The sequence below is a fragment of the Mytilus trossulus genome, chromosome 3 (assembly GCF_036588685.1).
Source record: "Mytilus trossulus isolate FHL-02 chromosome 3, PNRI_Mtr1.1.1.hap1, whole genome shotgun sequence".
Classification (NCBI taxonomy): Eukaryota; Metazoa; Mollusca; class Bivalvia; order Mytilida; family Mytilidae; genus Mytilus; species Mytilus trossulus.
In genome coordinates, this window is record NC_086375.1 from 35,034,931 (window position 1) to 35,052,135 (window position 17,205).

General features: G+C 32.8%; 1 protein-coding gene across 1 annotated transcript; it reads right to left on the reverse strand.

Annotated features, from left to right (window-relative positions):
- Positions 1 to 2,678: 2,678 nt before the first annotated feature.
- Positions 2,679 to 5,882, reverse strand: LOC134709386 (complement C1q-like protein 3). The gene is made up of 3 exons (XM_063569553.1): positions 5,810 to 5,882; positions 4,396 to 4,452; positions 2,679 to 3,109 (listed from the first exon to the last, which is right to left on the reverse strand). The coding sequence occupies exons 1-3, from the start codon at positions 5,880 to 5,882 to the stop codon at positions 2,700 to 2,702; spliced, it is 540 nt and encodes a 179-aa protein (XP_063425623.1). The 3' UTR covers positions 2,679 to 2,699.
- Between the last annotated feature and the right edge of the window lie 11,323 nt (positions 5,883 to 17,205).

Sequence of the window (17,205 nt, forward strand, 5' to 3'; positions counted from 1 at the left end):
TGGTGTATAGAATGATTGTAAGGTGTACATGTCTAGTTGACAGGTGTCATCTGACCTTGACCTCATTTTCATTGTTCAGTGGTTATAGTTAAGTTTTTGTCGAGCCTGCAACTTTTGTTGCAGAAAGCTCGACATAGGGATAGTGATCCGGCGGTGGCGGTGTTAGGTCATTTCTTAAAAGCTTTATATTTTATAAGGTGGAAGACGTGGATGCTTCATACTTTGTATATAAATGCCTCATGTTACGAAGTTTCCGTTAGTCACATGTCCAATGTCCTTGACCTCATTTTCATGGTTCAGTGAAAAAGTTCAGATTTTTTGTAATGTTGAATTCTCATTTATTATAAGTAATAGGATAACTATATATGGTATGTGGGTACCTTGCAAGGTCCTCATGCCTATCAGGCAATTTTCACTTGACCTCGACCTTATTTCATGTCTCAGTGAATAAGGTTAAATTTTGGTGGTCAAGTCGATATCTTAGATACTATAAGCAATAGGGCTAGTACATTCAGTGTATGGAAGGACTGGAAGGTGTACATGTCCAACTGGCAGGTGTCATCTGACCTTGACCTCATTTTCATGGTTCAGTGGTTATAGTTAAGTTTTTGTGTTTTGGTCAGTTTTTCTCATTCTTTAAGCAATAGGTCTACTATATTTGTTGTATGGAATGATTGTAAGGTGAACATGTCTAGTGGACAGATGTCAAATGACCTTGACCTCATTTTCATGGTTCAGTGGTCAAAGTTAATTTTTTTCAGTTTTGGTCTTTTTATCAAATACTTAACGCCATAGGTCAACTATATTAAGTGTATGGAAATATTTTAGGATCTATATATTAGTCGCGCAGGTTTTATTTGACCTTGACCTCATTTTCATAGTTCATTGCTCAGTGTCAAGTTTTTGTGTTTTAGTCTATTTTTATTAAACTATAAGTATTAGGTTAACTATATTTGTTTTATGGAAGCAATGTTAGCTGTACATGTCAGCCTGGCATGGTTCATCTGACCTTGACCCCATTTTCATGGTTCATTGGTCTGTTTAGTTATCTTGGTTAATGTAACGTTTATGTGACAGTTGTAATAAAGCTTTATACTTAGGACTATCAACATAATATCAATGATAAGTAAAGAAGGCTTCAGTGTGTGCACTCTTGTTGTGTTTTGGTCTGTTTTTCTTATACTATATGCAATAGGTCTACTATAATTGGTGTATGGAATGATTGTAAGGTGTACATGTCTAGCTGACAGGTGTCATCTGACCTTGACCTTATTTTTTATGGTTCAGTGGTCAAAGTTAAGTTTTTTAGTTTTGGTCTATTTTTCTAATACTTTATGCATTAGGTCAACTATATTTGGTGTTTGGACATATTTTATGATCTTTATGTCGGTTACGCTGGTTTTATTTGACTTTGACCTCATTTTCATGTTTCATTGCTAAGTTTAAAGTGTTTGTGTGTTTTGGTCTGTTTTTCTTTATTTATAAGCAATAAGTCAACTATTTTTGTTGTATTGAAGAATTGTTAGCTGTACATGTTAGCCTGGCATGGTTCATCTGACCTTGACCTCATTTTCATGGTTGATTGATCAATGTTTCCTTTTCTTGGTTAATGTTGAGTTTATGTGACAGTTGTAATAAAGCTTTATATTTAGGTCTATCAAGATAGTATCAAGGATTAGTAAAGAAGGCGAGAAATTTCAGTGTGTGCACTCTTGTTTTATGTAAGTATCATCAGTGACGCTCATATCAAAATAGTAATAAAGCCAAATAAGTACAAAGTTAAAGGGCATTAAGGTTCCAAAATTCTAAAAATTTATGCCAACTGTATTTCATGTATAATTGCATGATTTTACAGTGTATGTATCCGTCTAACATGGTTTATCTGCCATTGACCTCTTTTTCCTGATTTTTTGTACCAATGTTACGTATTACTGTTAAGTCCGTTTATCGGATACAAAATGCAACAGAAAAGAATTTTAAACACAAATACCGAACTCCAAAGTGAATTAAAAAAGGAAGGTTTATAAAACCTGACAAATAGTTATCAAAAGTACCAAGATTATAATTTTATACGCCAGACGCGCGTTTCGTCTACATAAGACTCATCAGTGACGCTCAGATCAAAATATTTAAAAAGCCAAACAAATACAAAGTTGAAGAGCATTGAGGACCCAAAATTCCAAAAAGTTGTGCCAAATACGGCTAAGGTAATCCACTCCTGGGGTAAGAAAATCCTTAGTTTTTTTCGAAAAATTCAAAGTTTAGTAAACAGGAAATTCATAAAATGATTCAAAATCATACGTTCAACTATATATTGACCAACGGAACGAATTCAAAACAACTGTCATATTTCTGACTTAGTACAGGCATTTTCGAGGAAAATTGACGACTCAACCTAGTTTTTTTTTAGCTAGCATAAACCCCGACTTATTTTTAACAGTTGTTTAAAGTTCCCGTTAGAGGGCATCATGGATATACTGGATCGGAATGTTTGAAGACTTTACCTGAAGTTTTCTGAGATTTTTTTTGAATGTACAAAGCTAACGAAAAAGCAAGAACTTAAAAATATCATAATATATCAAGAGATATTTTTTTTAAACTGTATAACTGTGTTCTAAATGCATCCTGTAAGACACACATAACTGTTTGCATAAGGAAAACATAACTATTAATTGTATTATTTATTCAAAGTGCATTTATTATGCTATCAGATAGGCAGAGAACATTATGTAGTGGCCCTCACTGCTGTAAAGATAAGAACGATTACCACCGCCTCTTACTGTTATTTTGTCCCCTTCCTTTAGATGTAACACAATATTAGAGGTAGCTTCATTATAGCCAATACCAGGATACATTCCAACTGTCCTGGTCTCGTTCTGCCATATATGAGCATAAACTGTTTTTCCTTTTACTGACACGACTGTAGAAGATACATGATACAGTCCTTCTCTTGGAGCTTGGAAAATACCCGTGTTAGGATCATAGTGATTTCCATTGTTTGTCCAAATTTTGTCGAACATCACAATTTCTTTAGCCTTAATATTCTTGGAATGTGAAAAAGATGCAGTAAAGGCAGGAATATATCTCCAATTTCCAGGGTTTCTAAAATCTATTGGAATATAGAAATCAAGATTGAACTTCACATTTTTTATACACGGCCTTTCTGAATATATTGTTTCACATGTACGTGTATTAAAAGAAAGTGACAGTATTACGATGTTCAAATCTTATAAACCGATATGGAATAGTTGCGACATACCTTACTAAGAAGGTTAATGGATAATATTCGTTTTATTATTTCTTACTTAAAAGATGAATTTATTATCTCTGCCATTGTAGTAAAATTGAAAGGAGTAGGTCCAGTAAGGACCGCTTTTGGCCTCAAATTTCAGTTTCATCTGACTAAAGATTTTGACCACTTTTTAAACGCTTAAGTGTCTATTTTATTTGATTCAATTAATTTATATGGAAGATTTTAACTTATTAAGTTATTAAAAACGATCCGATTCAAGCTCAAATATGAAAAATCTACCAAATATGCCAAAAAAAATTCACTTTTCAGATGTTTTTTTTTTTCAAAAACGAAAGTGGCCGCATCCGTGTTCATCCTCAATCTTTATATATGTTATGTTTTATCGTCAAATACAACTTCCATCTCAATAATTTGGATGAACACGAATGCGGCCACTTTCGTTTTACCCGGAAACCGTCTAAAATTTAACTAAAATGCTGGAATTGTGAAGATTTCAGTCATTGAGTATGACTTAATAGTGCTAGTACCCAATATATGTGCATTGTATTGTCCAAAAACAGCCCATTTTTATGTAGAAGAACCATTCTACTATCCAATAAATAACTAAAAGTTTACATTTTAACAATTTTATAAAACTGCTATATTTTGGGGCCAAAGAGGGGTCTTACTGAACCTACTCCTTTCTGATTTAACTGTAATTTTTCCCTCTAAATTTGGCTTCAGTGTCTAAATTAGTTGATTTCTTGTAATAATCAAGTTATATTCATTTGTTATAAATTATTGATTTAAGTAATAAACCTTCCAGACTGTTGGTAAAAATGCTGGACAGCATTAACTCCAAAATATACCCTTAAAATTTCTCAAACTCAGACTGATTGTATTAAACCAACAAAAAAAAGATTCACCATTATATATAATTTCCCTTTGTCAGAAGGCCTGAGGAATTTTCAGACATATTATACAGACAAAATTCTTCATTTAAAATGTATTAAATATTCATATATACTTTTTAAGTATAGGATATGAATGAAAATGAAATATCACAAAAATCGTTCTTGTTTTCGAATTCCTTTGAATTTTTCAAATATCTATCCTTTTCTTAAAGGCCAGCTCATGTAAAAATAATCGTTTTTATGACTTACCATATCCTTCTTTATATCTTACTAGCATTGTCAAAAGGTCTTCAACTACTGCATTATCTACACAATAAAGTTTTCAATAAAAGTAATTATTTTTCATTGACAATCATGTAACGAAAAAGCGAAAAATTTGAATTTTGTAAATACTATGGGTTTTCTAAGTCTTTTGTAGACGAAACACGCGACTGGCGCTAAAACTAAATTTCAATCCTGGTATATTTATTCTTTCAAGAAGCTAAATGTACTAATACAACCACTAAGACGTAATGCCAGTATACTCATTTCAACATGCTTTCTATATAAAACACTTATTTGCACTGTTAAACTAAGTACATGTTTTTGACGTGTAGTTGCAAATATTTCATGAATGGTTTGGGAATAGAACTCATTAACAATTATTACTATAGGTTAGTTAATCACGATGAAGGGCAGAAAATGTGGACTGCAACTTGTAAATAAACTCATCCTTGATACTAGGATTTTGATTTTGTGCGCCAGAAACGCGCTTTTTTCTTCTTCAGAAGACTCAGTAATGACGCTCTAATAAAAAAGTTAAAAAGTGCAAACAATGAAAAAGTTGAAGAGCATTTAGGCAAAAATGAGTTGATGATGGAACGACATTGACTGGTTTTGCAGCACTCGCAGCGGTTGGCTGGTGCCGAGTGCGTTTGGTGCTCGCGTTTAAATATTTGCAATCGTGACGATGGTAAGTTAGAACAGGACGACCGCCAATTTGTTTTTTGTAATATCTTTTTGAATTTGACTATTTTGGTGTTGTTTACTGCCTTCATAACGGTTTCTGTCAGGGCCAGGTTGGTCAGCTTTGCAGCCCGCTAACCTCGATAAAGGAGTACAGGAAGATGAGTTTCGGGCGTAGTATTAACGATGACAGGAAACATTATCAGGACTATAGTCGTGAGACAGTAAAATGGAGGTAAAAAATGTAACACCTAAGATACAGCCCTCGGACGTCAGTCGGAATAACACCCCCCATGTATAATGTTTTTTTGCAGGGTATTTTGCCGCGGGTATTTACATTGATAAAGCCGAACTTAGTCTGTTCAGCGTTAGATTAATTTCTGTTATCGAAAGTAGTAAGTCGTCGATCAATCTATCAGTAAACCCTCATCGTAGATATCGGGTAAAGGAGAGCTGAACCAGCACGTCTGTTCAGCTGTAATAACTGAAACGTGACTGTGGATTGAAGTAATGGTAAATGAGTTTAAAAGGTGCAGGATTTACTTTTCAAACAAGGCACTTATAAACTAACCATCCCCTCAAATAGAAGTTACATGGTTCCTTCACGCATAGAAATCATGGCATCAGCTGAAGCATAGATATTTAAAACATACTAGTATATGAATTATTTGAACAAGGGTTTCTGTCTTAAAATACAAGATTTTAAAAATAAACTTACCAAGTTTTGGACTGCAGTCGGCTGTAGCCATTATCATCAGTTGAATAAAAGCAAGTTCAAAAGTAAACATCATCTTCTTTATTTACATAAGTAACACTGTTCAAACATGAAAACTCACAACTCCTTTTATGTACCAATTCTTGAAAATGCTGACGCTACCTTACTTTCATTTTGGTTGCATGACTAAACGTCATTTGTAATTCAATATGATTAATTGTTTTTTGTCCTAGTGCTTTTGAAACAGATGTTTTAGAATCTTAGCTATGCTAAAAGTGATTCTAGTCAGCAGTATGTTACAATACACAGTATTTTGTAGTGTTATAACATCAACGGTACCTTTTATTACTGCACCAGATCCACCTTTAGACAATCAATTTCTTTTTCACATTATTTATTTGATCATTGCAGTACCGACTAACTGGCTAAAATGCTTGGAATCAACCTAATGGTTTAAATCTATCAATTACGTTGAAGGTACCAATTTTACTGCACTGGAAGAACAAGTCGACAATCAAAGTCTGTTCGGTGAAGTTCGGTGAAGTTCGGTGAAGTTTCAATTATTGGGAAAGTGTTAATGAATTTATGATGGTAATACTGAATGTACTATCAACTACACATTTTTGTGTGTTTTTGTGTGTTTTGGATATTTGTTTGTTTGAATTTCTAAATCAGTTGTGTTTGAATGTCTGTTTGCATTTATAAATCAGTTAGCTTTGTATGTCTGTTTGTTTAAATTTTAAAACCAGTTGTATTTGTATGTCTTTGATATATGTTTACAAAAGTTTGACTGCTGGATCTCAATGATTGTCATCGTTATCAATTCTGTCTGATTGGGTTGCTTATCCAACTTTTTAACATTGCTATAAACAGCCGTCATACAATTTGGAGGTTCAGCTAGATGCAAAACATATTTAAACCCACTATTGTCTTCCCAAAATAACTGTTCCACATCAGGAATATGATAGTCAATTTTAATTCTTTCCGTTGGTTGATATAGAAAAGAGTTTGATTATGCCAGGTGCTATGAACATTCCCGCTTGAAAATACTTTTGAGTTTGGTATTTATGCTATTACTTTATTAGACTCATAGAAGTTTCGAGTTTAATCTATATAAATAGAATAAAAGATCAGGAAAAACAGAAAATTTTGAAAAATAAGGTCAAGCTCTTTATCGTGATTCTATTTCGATGCAATATTGTGTGGAGCTGGCAAATAAACTCATCATAGATATCAGGACAAAATTTGGAATATACGCCAGACGCGCGTTTCGTCTTCAAAAGACTCATCAGTGACGCTCGAATCCCAAAAAGTAAAAAAGGCCAAAAGAAGTACGAAGTTGAAGTGCATTGAGGACCAAAATTCCTAAAATGTTGCCAAATCCAGTTAAGGTAATCTATGCCTGAGGTAGAAAAGCCTTTATATTTCAAAAATTCTTAATTTTGTAAATAGTTTATTTATAAATATAACCATATCAATGATAATTAATGTCAGCACAAATATATATTACATACAATTTGTTTTAAAATATCATAAACAACTACTTATATTTGTTATAAATAAATTTTAAATCAGTCCACTAGATTGAATGAGTTTGTTGTTGATTAATGTCTGCTATAAATATTAGAAATTCTTTATTGTTATATAATGAATAAGGTCGTTAGTTATCTTAAATTGTTCAATCTTTATTCTTGTCGATACATTTCGTAGCCGTCAATGCGTTTTGGGTTTTTCTCGTCGTGAAAGATCGTAAGGTTGCTTATAATTGCTTACATCAACTTCATTTAAACGTCGGTTCATTACAACACAAGTTGTCGTATTGTTAATCATTACTCTTTATTTTTTTTCATTAAGGTTGTAATTTTTTAAGCAAACTTAACATATTCATACATTAATTAATGTGTATAACATTTGTGTATATTTTTTTTAAAACCAAATCAAGAAAATGTAACTTGATCACTGATTGAAAAAAAATATGTCTGAATTCAGGGTGAGGATAAATTCTTTGTTTAAGAAATTTATACGAGCAATATTGAAGATTTTTCCCATGGTATTATTGTAACAAAAGAAAATGATGTTAGTATCTGCGCACTTTAGCGTGGTCTATTCTTTTTCCTTTCTCTCACTCTCAGTAGAAAAGCGACTTCTTTGAAAGCTTAAATATGTTTGGGAAACTAGCCATGTTCAATGCTTGTGAATTGCTGTCGTTGTATTAGTGACAGGCCGGAATGAATCAAATGACACATATAAAGGAGAGGTTCGCATTTGTCATTAAAAAAAACCAACAAATATAATCTGAATGATTCATATCTCATCACAGATTTGTTCTATCAAGAAATTGTTAATTATTCATTTGCCTTTATCTTGTAATGATAAAGATAATGTCTTTGAAGATTATTTGAATTAGTATTGATAATACCCAGCTATTATTTGTAGTATAGAAATTGATTCCACTTATAGTGAAATAATAGTTTCCAATCGAGTTTGTTATACAGTTTTATTTCGTCACCAAGAGTAGAACCATTATCAACAGATGAAGCAATGAATTTAGAGTCAAAATAACTTGGAGAAGTATTAGTTTACGGAGTCTCGGCATCATTTCTGTTTTATGAATACCACAAATCGTCTCGAAAAGAAAAGATCAAGGCTGAAAAAAGACGGAATGAAAAAGCAGAGCTTCAAGGAAAAGTACAGGAGTATTGGGACGTAACAGAAGCAGAAATTGAACAACTGAGACGAAAAGTATTTGAATTAGAGGCCAAAAATCGCAGTTCGAAAAATATACTGACCTCCCAAAAATCAAGATAATGTTCTGTATATTGTAATATATTTTGGTTCCTGCAATTTTTTGTATGTACGCTTATCGAAAAAAATGTGTAATGTTAAAACTAGTACCACAAAGCTTTAACTGAAGCAACACGTAGTCACCAATTGTGTTAGGTCGACAGTTTTTTTCGTTACAATGTTCTACTATCTTTGACAGAGACACAGAGAAGTACATGGTATTTTTATTATACCCTCCTAATTTTTTTTAGGCATATAGTAATCACCATGCCTGTTTGTTCATATGATTGGACCTCTGTCGGTACAATGCATTGCAAGCAAACATTTCTATCAACGACTGGTAAAACTTGACACAATTGAAGAACTTTACCTGAAGATGTACATACAGAGATCCTAATTTTTTTTAATGACTATAGTAGATTCTGATTAAATACTTGTCGTTTCTCTGAACCGATTATGCCTACTTAATTCTAGATATCCTTTAATTTGTTTTAACTTGGAATTTCCAGCTTTGTGAAACTATTAGAAAATCTATTTGTATACGATTTTGATTTCGAAATTTAATTGAGTCCTTATTGATTCTTTTTTGCAATAACAGGTGAATCATGTTTAGTTTAAACATATTTTATTTGCTGAATTAAAGCAAAATGGATTAGACACAAGTAAATCATACTAATGAATTCTTCTTCATAATACAATATAAAGTTACAATAATAGTATAATTTAATGGACATGCATAGTTTGAAAAATCGTATAACTCTGTGACGATGATATGTGAATTGATGACAACGATGACGTTCCCTGAATCATGTGTTTCCCACTTATCATTATTACAAAGATAAAAAAACTGGGATAAAGTCTACCTTTCTTATCAACTGCTATCATATATTTATATACATTCATTGATAACACATGTGTATATATATAGCTGTTATATTTCGGTGGTGCTTAACTTTTGGCGGACTGTATATCAACGGAACATGTGAAAAACAATCTGTAATTTTAACAATTTTAAAAGTGTTATGATATTGCATGTACTAATTAGATAAAATTATAGCCTTAGGAAAAGTTCCTAGTTTCGATTGTTTTTCCCTCAAAAATATAATCTAAAAAATTCCTCAGTAAATGTTGATTCTTTTGGGAAATCATAGCGTTAATGCTGTACATATTTTGGATCAAAGTTCTTTTGAATTTCACATTTCCCCGATTTGTCCCAATTTTAACAAAACATCGCATAAATGATGTTTTGGAAGTCGTCTACAAATGATATCACCTTATTCAAAATAAATTACAAACATTAACACCATGAGCAATCTTTTATTTTGTTATTGACATCTCGTCCTCTTTTGAATCGAGGCAAAAACCACACTGCCAGCATCTCCATATCGATTTTGTTTTTAAATAATTCAAGCCTCAAATGTTTTGAAGTCACTTTTGTTAGATGTACAACACATTTTCAGTCTTTTGGTTTTTAATGCTCTTTGACCTTCTTATTGCAATGGCCTTCATTTAAAATCTTTTTGTCATGTTGTGTTCGAAACGCATCTAGCGTACCTAGTTATGTGTTTAGTATATTTGATGAGTTTTATCTGAGGAGTACAAGCGGGTCAATAAACTCATCATACATGTAGATACCAGAATTGAAATTTTGTGTTTGTACGAATAAAAAAGCATTCAGGTGGGAAAAAAATCTTAAAATTATGCCAAATACAGCTGCGTTAATCTATTCCTTAGGAAGAAAAGTCTTCTAGGTTTTTAAAATTAATATTACCATATCAATGACAATTTATGTCATCACAGAAGTGTTGACAACTGGGTGTCTGAAATCCTCGGGTTATAAACTCTTTACCAGCTGTAGCATCGACCCATTTGTTTTAATTAAACTCATCACAGATACCTGGATTGAAATTTTGTATTTGCGTAGATATTGAAAATCCTGTTGAATCATATTCAGTCGTTCCCTATTAATTTTTTTCTCCTTTTGGACGGAGTGATTCCTTTGTCTCCTTCTGACGGTGTGTTTATTTCACAACTTGTTCGCCATGCCCGTGTCGTTTAGTCTAGATATCTATGAAAGTCCTCTTTTTCTCATATATGAAATACCAAACTAGATCTACCAGCAAAACCACGAGGACAACATGTGGAGAAGGTTATGTTTAACTTTCCAGAACACCTGAGACCATCCCGAATTTTTTGTTTGCATCAATGTTGCTCAGTCTTTAGTTTTCTATGTTGTATTTTGTGTACTGGTGTATATTTTTGACGTTTTTTTGTGTTCTGACATGGCATTATCAATTTGTTTTCGACTTACAATATGATTGTATATCACTTTAGTAACTCTCGTGTCTCTATTATGCATAACTGGTAAAGTATTGAGTCAAGCGTTTTCTTACTACAGATTTCCTAAATTCATACTTGAGTCTTTCAAAAAAACACAATCGTGAATAAGCGGTTTGCTTGTATTTGTAGAATTCATTTTCAAACCGAGATATCGACTTTCTGTTAATTAACATGGATCTATAAATTTACCTATCGTTTTTAAAGTTTGGTTGTCAATTCAACATAGTAGTAAAGTCATTGAATTTTTTTATCGAAATTAACATTGATTTTGTTGTTAAAAAAATATAAAAACACAACTAAATACTTATTACTGTAAATGAACAGTTAGGAATTCTAAGGATCCTGTGTCATTCGTATATTGTTTATTTATATTTTGGCATGGCATAATGCCAAGCTTTTCTCAGACTGTTGATTGCGTCTTTTGATCATCCACTGTGATGTGACAATAGCAGCAGATATCCATATAGAGAACAATGTGAGTAAAAATATAGAAAAGTAGTAAACGTTGATACAAAACGGTGTTTATCACCAGATCCTAATTCTAAACTAGATAACTGTAAAAAACTAAAATCAATGTGTGGTGATAAAGACGACGAGATATATCGATTAACAGATTCACAACAGTGTACTTTTAATAACACAGATAAGGCCGTGTTCACATTGACATAAATTCATCGTTGTGTTAGTGTACCTCACACGTAAACTAAACACAATAGACCACTTTCGAGTTCATCCGTTAACGGCAAAAACTCTTCAATTATGCACGCCTTTATGACGTCATTTACCAGATAGAGGGGGTTGCCTGTATCCCTGCACTATTTACGTTCGTCAAGCGTCTTAGTGATCGTCTTTGTGCAGGATAAACTAGAAATAATGGTTGCTCTGTAGGTACTTACTGACAATTCCCTAATGACAGCAGTGTTGATTGTCAATTTTGAGAATTCAATTTGCCGAATAATTCGTACAATATAGAATTATAGTTTTCCAACCACTCGCTCAACATTGGAAGGGAAGTGACGACGCCCCTAAACGCACAAATGACGTTGATAAAGGCGTGTATAATTGACGAGTTTTTTCCGGTGACGGATGAACTCGAAAGTGGTCTATTGCGTTCCCATTGATAAAACTCAATGTTTACATGTAGTTTAAATCATGTTTTGCCTACACACGGTCGATAGTCAATGAAGACCTTGTGTAGGTTAAGTGTACACAAAACTAGGCATTAAGGACATGAGTTTTATCGTGTATATATGTAAAGAGGAAACTATTTTGAGTAGAATTGATATTTTTGATAATTATTAGTTGTCTAAATTTTACAGATTTAAAAAAAAATGAACGTACTTTATTAACCCCTAATTAAGACTCAAAGCAGCACCATTGCCGAACCCATAAGGCAGCGACCAATAGATTTTCGGGGGGGGGGGGGCTATTATAGTTGAGTATAAATCATAAAGGCAAGAGGGTGGGGGTGGTGAGCTATGGATTTTGGTTTGGAAACAAAAAATGTTTCCAGTTTTTGACCCTGAAAATGTTTTTGTTTGTTTCATCCTCAGCTGCCACTATATATAATGCTAAAATTGATTTCGACTTGTCACCAAAATTTGTCCTGAAAAAATAGCTCACGCCCTCCTCCCCTTCCACAAAAAATGAAGTAAATAGTTGCTGCCTAATTCATTTGAAAAGGTCTTCCCGAATCGACTTGACGTACACAGAAATATTCGCCACTGGTCTTTACTCAAAAAACGATTCACGCATAAATGCATGACTAAAAAAAGTGTGAGGTAAATGATATGTTTGTCTAGTATCTCAGATCCGTTAAATAACACGTAAAATAAATTAAAAAAACCGTTACCCTATTCCTTTACCAAATACTCCTTAGAGAAGAAATACTATTTGAAACGAACAGAAAAGATAAAAATGTAGTGATTCCGAATATCTCAATCTTTTTTTTTCGGCTGTAAGCACGCTGTTGCAGCTAACTTTTTCTAATGCGTTATCGAGACATTTCTAGTGTATTCAAACTACTGCAAATTATAAAAATGGCTTTCATAAAGTAGTAACCACTTAACTTAAAAAAAGGTGGAGGGTTATTTTTTTTATCTGAGCCAGATTTTTTTCGCGCGTACGTTTTTATTCCATTTTTTCCGATGCTGGTGATAAAATACTTTTTTTTCAATATTTAACACTATAATATATGGGGAAACTCTTGATTCAGAATAAATTTTTTTATCATCTGTATGACCAATTTTTTTTTTTATCAAATTGAGGATCGGAATATTTCCATTCCCATCCCCCACCCCCTTTTGAAGTCAAATGGTTGTTCCCTTACCGCTAGAAAAAATTTCTAAAAATTTTGAATTCAGTTCTACGAAATGAACATTTAAATGAAATATAGTTTACAAGTGGGAACAAATCTTATGTACAGGTAGCAAAACAAGGTATATAGATGTGAACAAATGTAATGTGAAACCAGTGTACACTACACTAAACTAATTGTAAACATGTTTACTCTACACGGCGTTTGGTGCGAACACGGCCTAAGAGTGATAATAGTGAACTGAAATCGTTGATTTTAGGATTAACGGGCACCATGGATAGTATTTGTGAAGTAATGACAAAACGGATGAATGACTTTGAAATGAATATACATAGGCAAGTTGCTGCTATGATTGGTACAAAAATATCTGAAGATAAAAGAGCAATTTAAGTTTTATCTAAATGATGTCACCGAAACAGTTTAAACAAGATGGAAACTTCTTCTTGCGCTAATTTGACAAAAGCTAATACAGACCACACAACATATGATGATATCCTTGTGATTCGTAACTACCTGAAACAGAAAATGTTGTAAATAAAGTTATCAGTGATTTTAAAAATGGATTACGCCTAAAAGATATACAAGTGGTTTCAGCGGAAAAAAAGAAAACGGCAAATAGAAAGAAACACAGGGTTGTGGTAGTAAAGTTACATCAAGTGCAGAAAAACGTTAAGTGGTGGAAAAGAAAAGAGAGCTGAAACAGTCGACAAATTTCCAGGACGTTTTTATCGAAAACGATTTACCGAAAGCACAGAGGCTAATGAAAAAAAAACTTGCGCAATATAGTGAAAGCAATCGGCATGAATAACACGGTGGGTATGGTTGTCCTGCGAGAGAACGTACTGTGCTGGTGATTCGGTCCTGACGGGTGCTGGTGATCAATGAAAAAATGTAAACAAAGACGAAAATTATGATTTTTGACGTTTTCACTCATAAAAAATGGAAGAAAACAGTTGAGATTTTTCAATTTCGTTTCTTATGGGTTCATATATAAACCATTTAAAAAATGACCCTCTAAACTGTTTCAGTAAGCGTTACACAAAAATGCTCATTTTCTGAAAATCTCGAACTGAAAAAATAAAACAAAAATGCTCATAGAGTCCGCTTTCTATACCGCAATCCACACGACAAAACAATTTTGTGAAAAAAACATTGCAATTTATTAAAATTTAGCATTTTCTCAATTTATGCATGTCCTGATACTGTGCTGGTGGGTCCTGTCATTGTGCTGGTGGGTCCTGATACGGTGCTGGTGATTTTGGATAAGAAGTTGGTCATATTTGAAACAAATGTTACAAAATCAATAAAATTAGCCAGATAGCTGTTGCCAACAGGATCCATGACTCCTATTTTAGCTCTTGTGCATCCATTTGGCTGTTTAATATGTGTTTTCAAATGATCTGAACTTGAATTACATAATATCAGATAACAATATATAGTATCTAAAATAAGTATAAAATTCCACAATACTATATAATTCATTTTATGTGTCAATTTGTTTGAAAAAAGTCGAAAAGAAGAGACTTTTTTTAATGTCATGATTATATGTCGCTTTCTAGATCTATGCTTAGCATTTATATCAGACGACATGGACTCCTCACCCTGATGACCCTGCTGCCTTTCATAACTTTATCCGTATACATATATTAATAGATAAACAAAAGGCTGCATGCAACACGTATTTTTGTATTTAAAATGATTTGTTGTAACGAGAATATTTGTGGTGAATGGAAACTGTGAGGGTCACAATCTTAAATTGCTTATAAATGTTGCTGGAACCAGTTTCGTTATCTGATCTGGTGTGGTTGAATTTTCTGAAATGTGCAAGGTAGATAGACATTTTGATTTTTTTTACTCGGTAATGAACCATTGTGTTTATTCCATGCTAAACATAACAAAAATCTCTGTACAAAGGTCTGTGAATTTTCTACAAAAATAGTGATTATTTTCACTAAATTCTCTTTTTCTACTAAATTCAATAATGAACTATAAATAATAATGCTTTGCAAGACGTTTCCCCTTGATATATGTACAAAATAAATCTCCATTATTCATTGTCTGTGCTGTTTTGATACTATTGCAGTTTGCACATTTCGGAATTGACAGGCCACAGGAGGGGTCATAAACCGTACACGAAAAGATAACATATGGATATAAGTACTTAATTTGCATCTTTGAACCCCACCCCGGCTTGTTTTTTAGGAGCCTGGGGTGTCTAAAAATGGCCGATTACAGACAGCCGAGTACGCATTTTACTTTCCAGGCGTGTTATTGTTGATTGTTAAAGTCCTGAAAACGGATAGATGGAAACAAAAATGTTTGATATATCTGGCTTTAGATTCAGTTTTTATTAAATATAAATCAAGGCTACATTTTTATATAATATTTCTATGAATTCACAATATAAAAAAATGCAGAAAAAAAATGAATGCAGTGAAATATCTTAGTAAGGAGTCATTACTACAGAGATGGTGTGTTTGACACACAAAACTTAAAGCTTAGTGATATTACCAATATTAAAATAAAAGTGTATTTTAGTTGGGTATTTTTTTCCATTTACTCATTTTCAATTATAATCAAGGCACATTTTATTTTTATTCATGAAAAATATTTATATATAGAAAAGAAGGACACATTGTTCACTTCCTCCCCCGTAATTCTTTATCAAAAATATTTATTTTGAAATGAAAAAAGCTAAGAAATCTTAATTTTATTAGTGTTCTCTAGGTTATCTCGTCTTCATTCTCTGACATATTCTAGCCTGCCCTTTCATAAAATAGTGATTTTTTTAAGTGTTCTATCGAAATTTCGAAAAAAAATAATACCTGATAACCGTTTAGACAAAAAAAAAATTGTTGGGAAAATCTTACAGCAAGTGATTCTTGATAATAAGATACATTTTTCTTTTACAATAAAACTTTTAAATCTTACGGGAAACTATTCCAAGCTTTCACTGTAACCTCGCTCTAACTTATCCCCATCCCTCCCCCCCCCCAAACAAAAACACCAAACAAACAAACCCGCAATACTATTGTAATTCTTATAGTCAGCACTCAATTGTTCACAAAAAAATGTGTTTTAAGCTGCTAAAGACATGATTCAAACGCTCAGAAAGTCCTTTGTTCTATATTTTTGCTCTCCATTTTTATGCAAAACCTTTTACATTTTTATTTTATGGGTTATTGTTGAAGGTCGTACGATGGCGTATGGTTGTTAACACATACTTCCTTTGGTTTCTTATGGAAATTTGTCCATTGACAACAAACATACCACATCATCTACTTTATATAAGTATGGTATAAATTACAACATATTTTGGTGATCTTGCAAAAGGATTGTAATCCCGAAAATCGTAAACATATTTTCTTATCTTAAAAGGGGGCAAGAAGGGTTCCATTAACAGGCCAATACATAAGATTACAGTTAGTTTAAAAAAAATATTAAAAAATAGGGGTATTTTTTCTCTCATTATAACAGTAAACAGATTCACAAAAATGTCAATTTCAAGAAAGCAGACATCAGCTTATAAGTCAATAACAGTACAGCATCAATGATCTTGAATATATGCCACTTTTAACTAAAATATAAAAGCACAGAACCAGGACATAGGAGCACAGAACCAGGACCGTTTTTCTAATCACCAGCACAGCGTCAGGACAGTTCCGTTTAACGAACTTGCACGACTTTTGCAATATAATATTGTTGTAATATACTTTGCATGGTACTTATGACACATCAGAGAAAAATTAAGCAACAAAACAGTCATTTTATTGCCGTTCTGATACAATGTAAACAAACCCACCAGCACAGAATCAGGACCCACCAGCACCCGTCAGGACCAAATCACCAGCACAGTACGTTCTCTCGCAGGACAACCATACCCACCGTGAATAAGCTAGAAATGAGAGGAACAAGGGTTTGTCCAACATTTAGGTGTAATACCACCAAATCATGATAC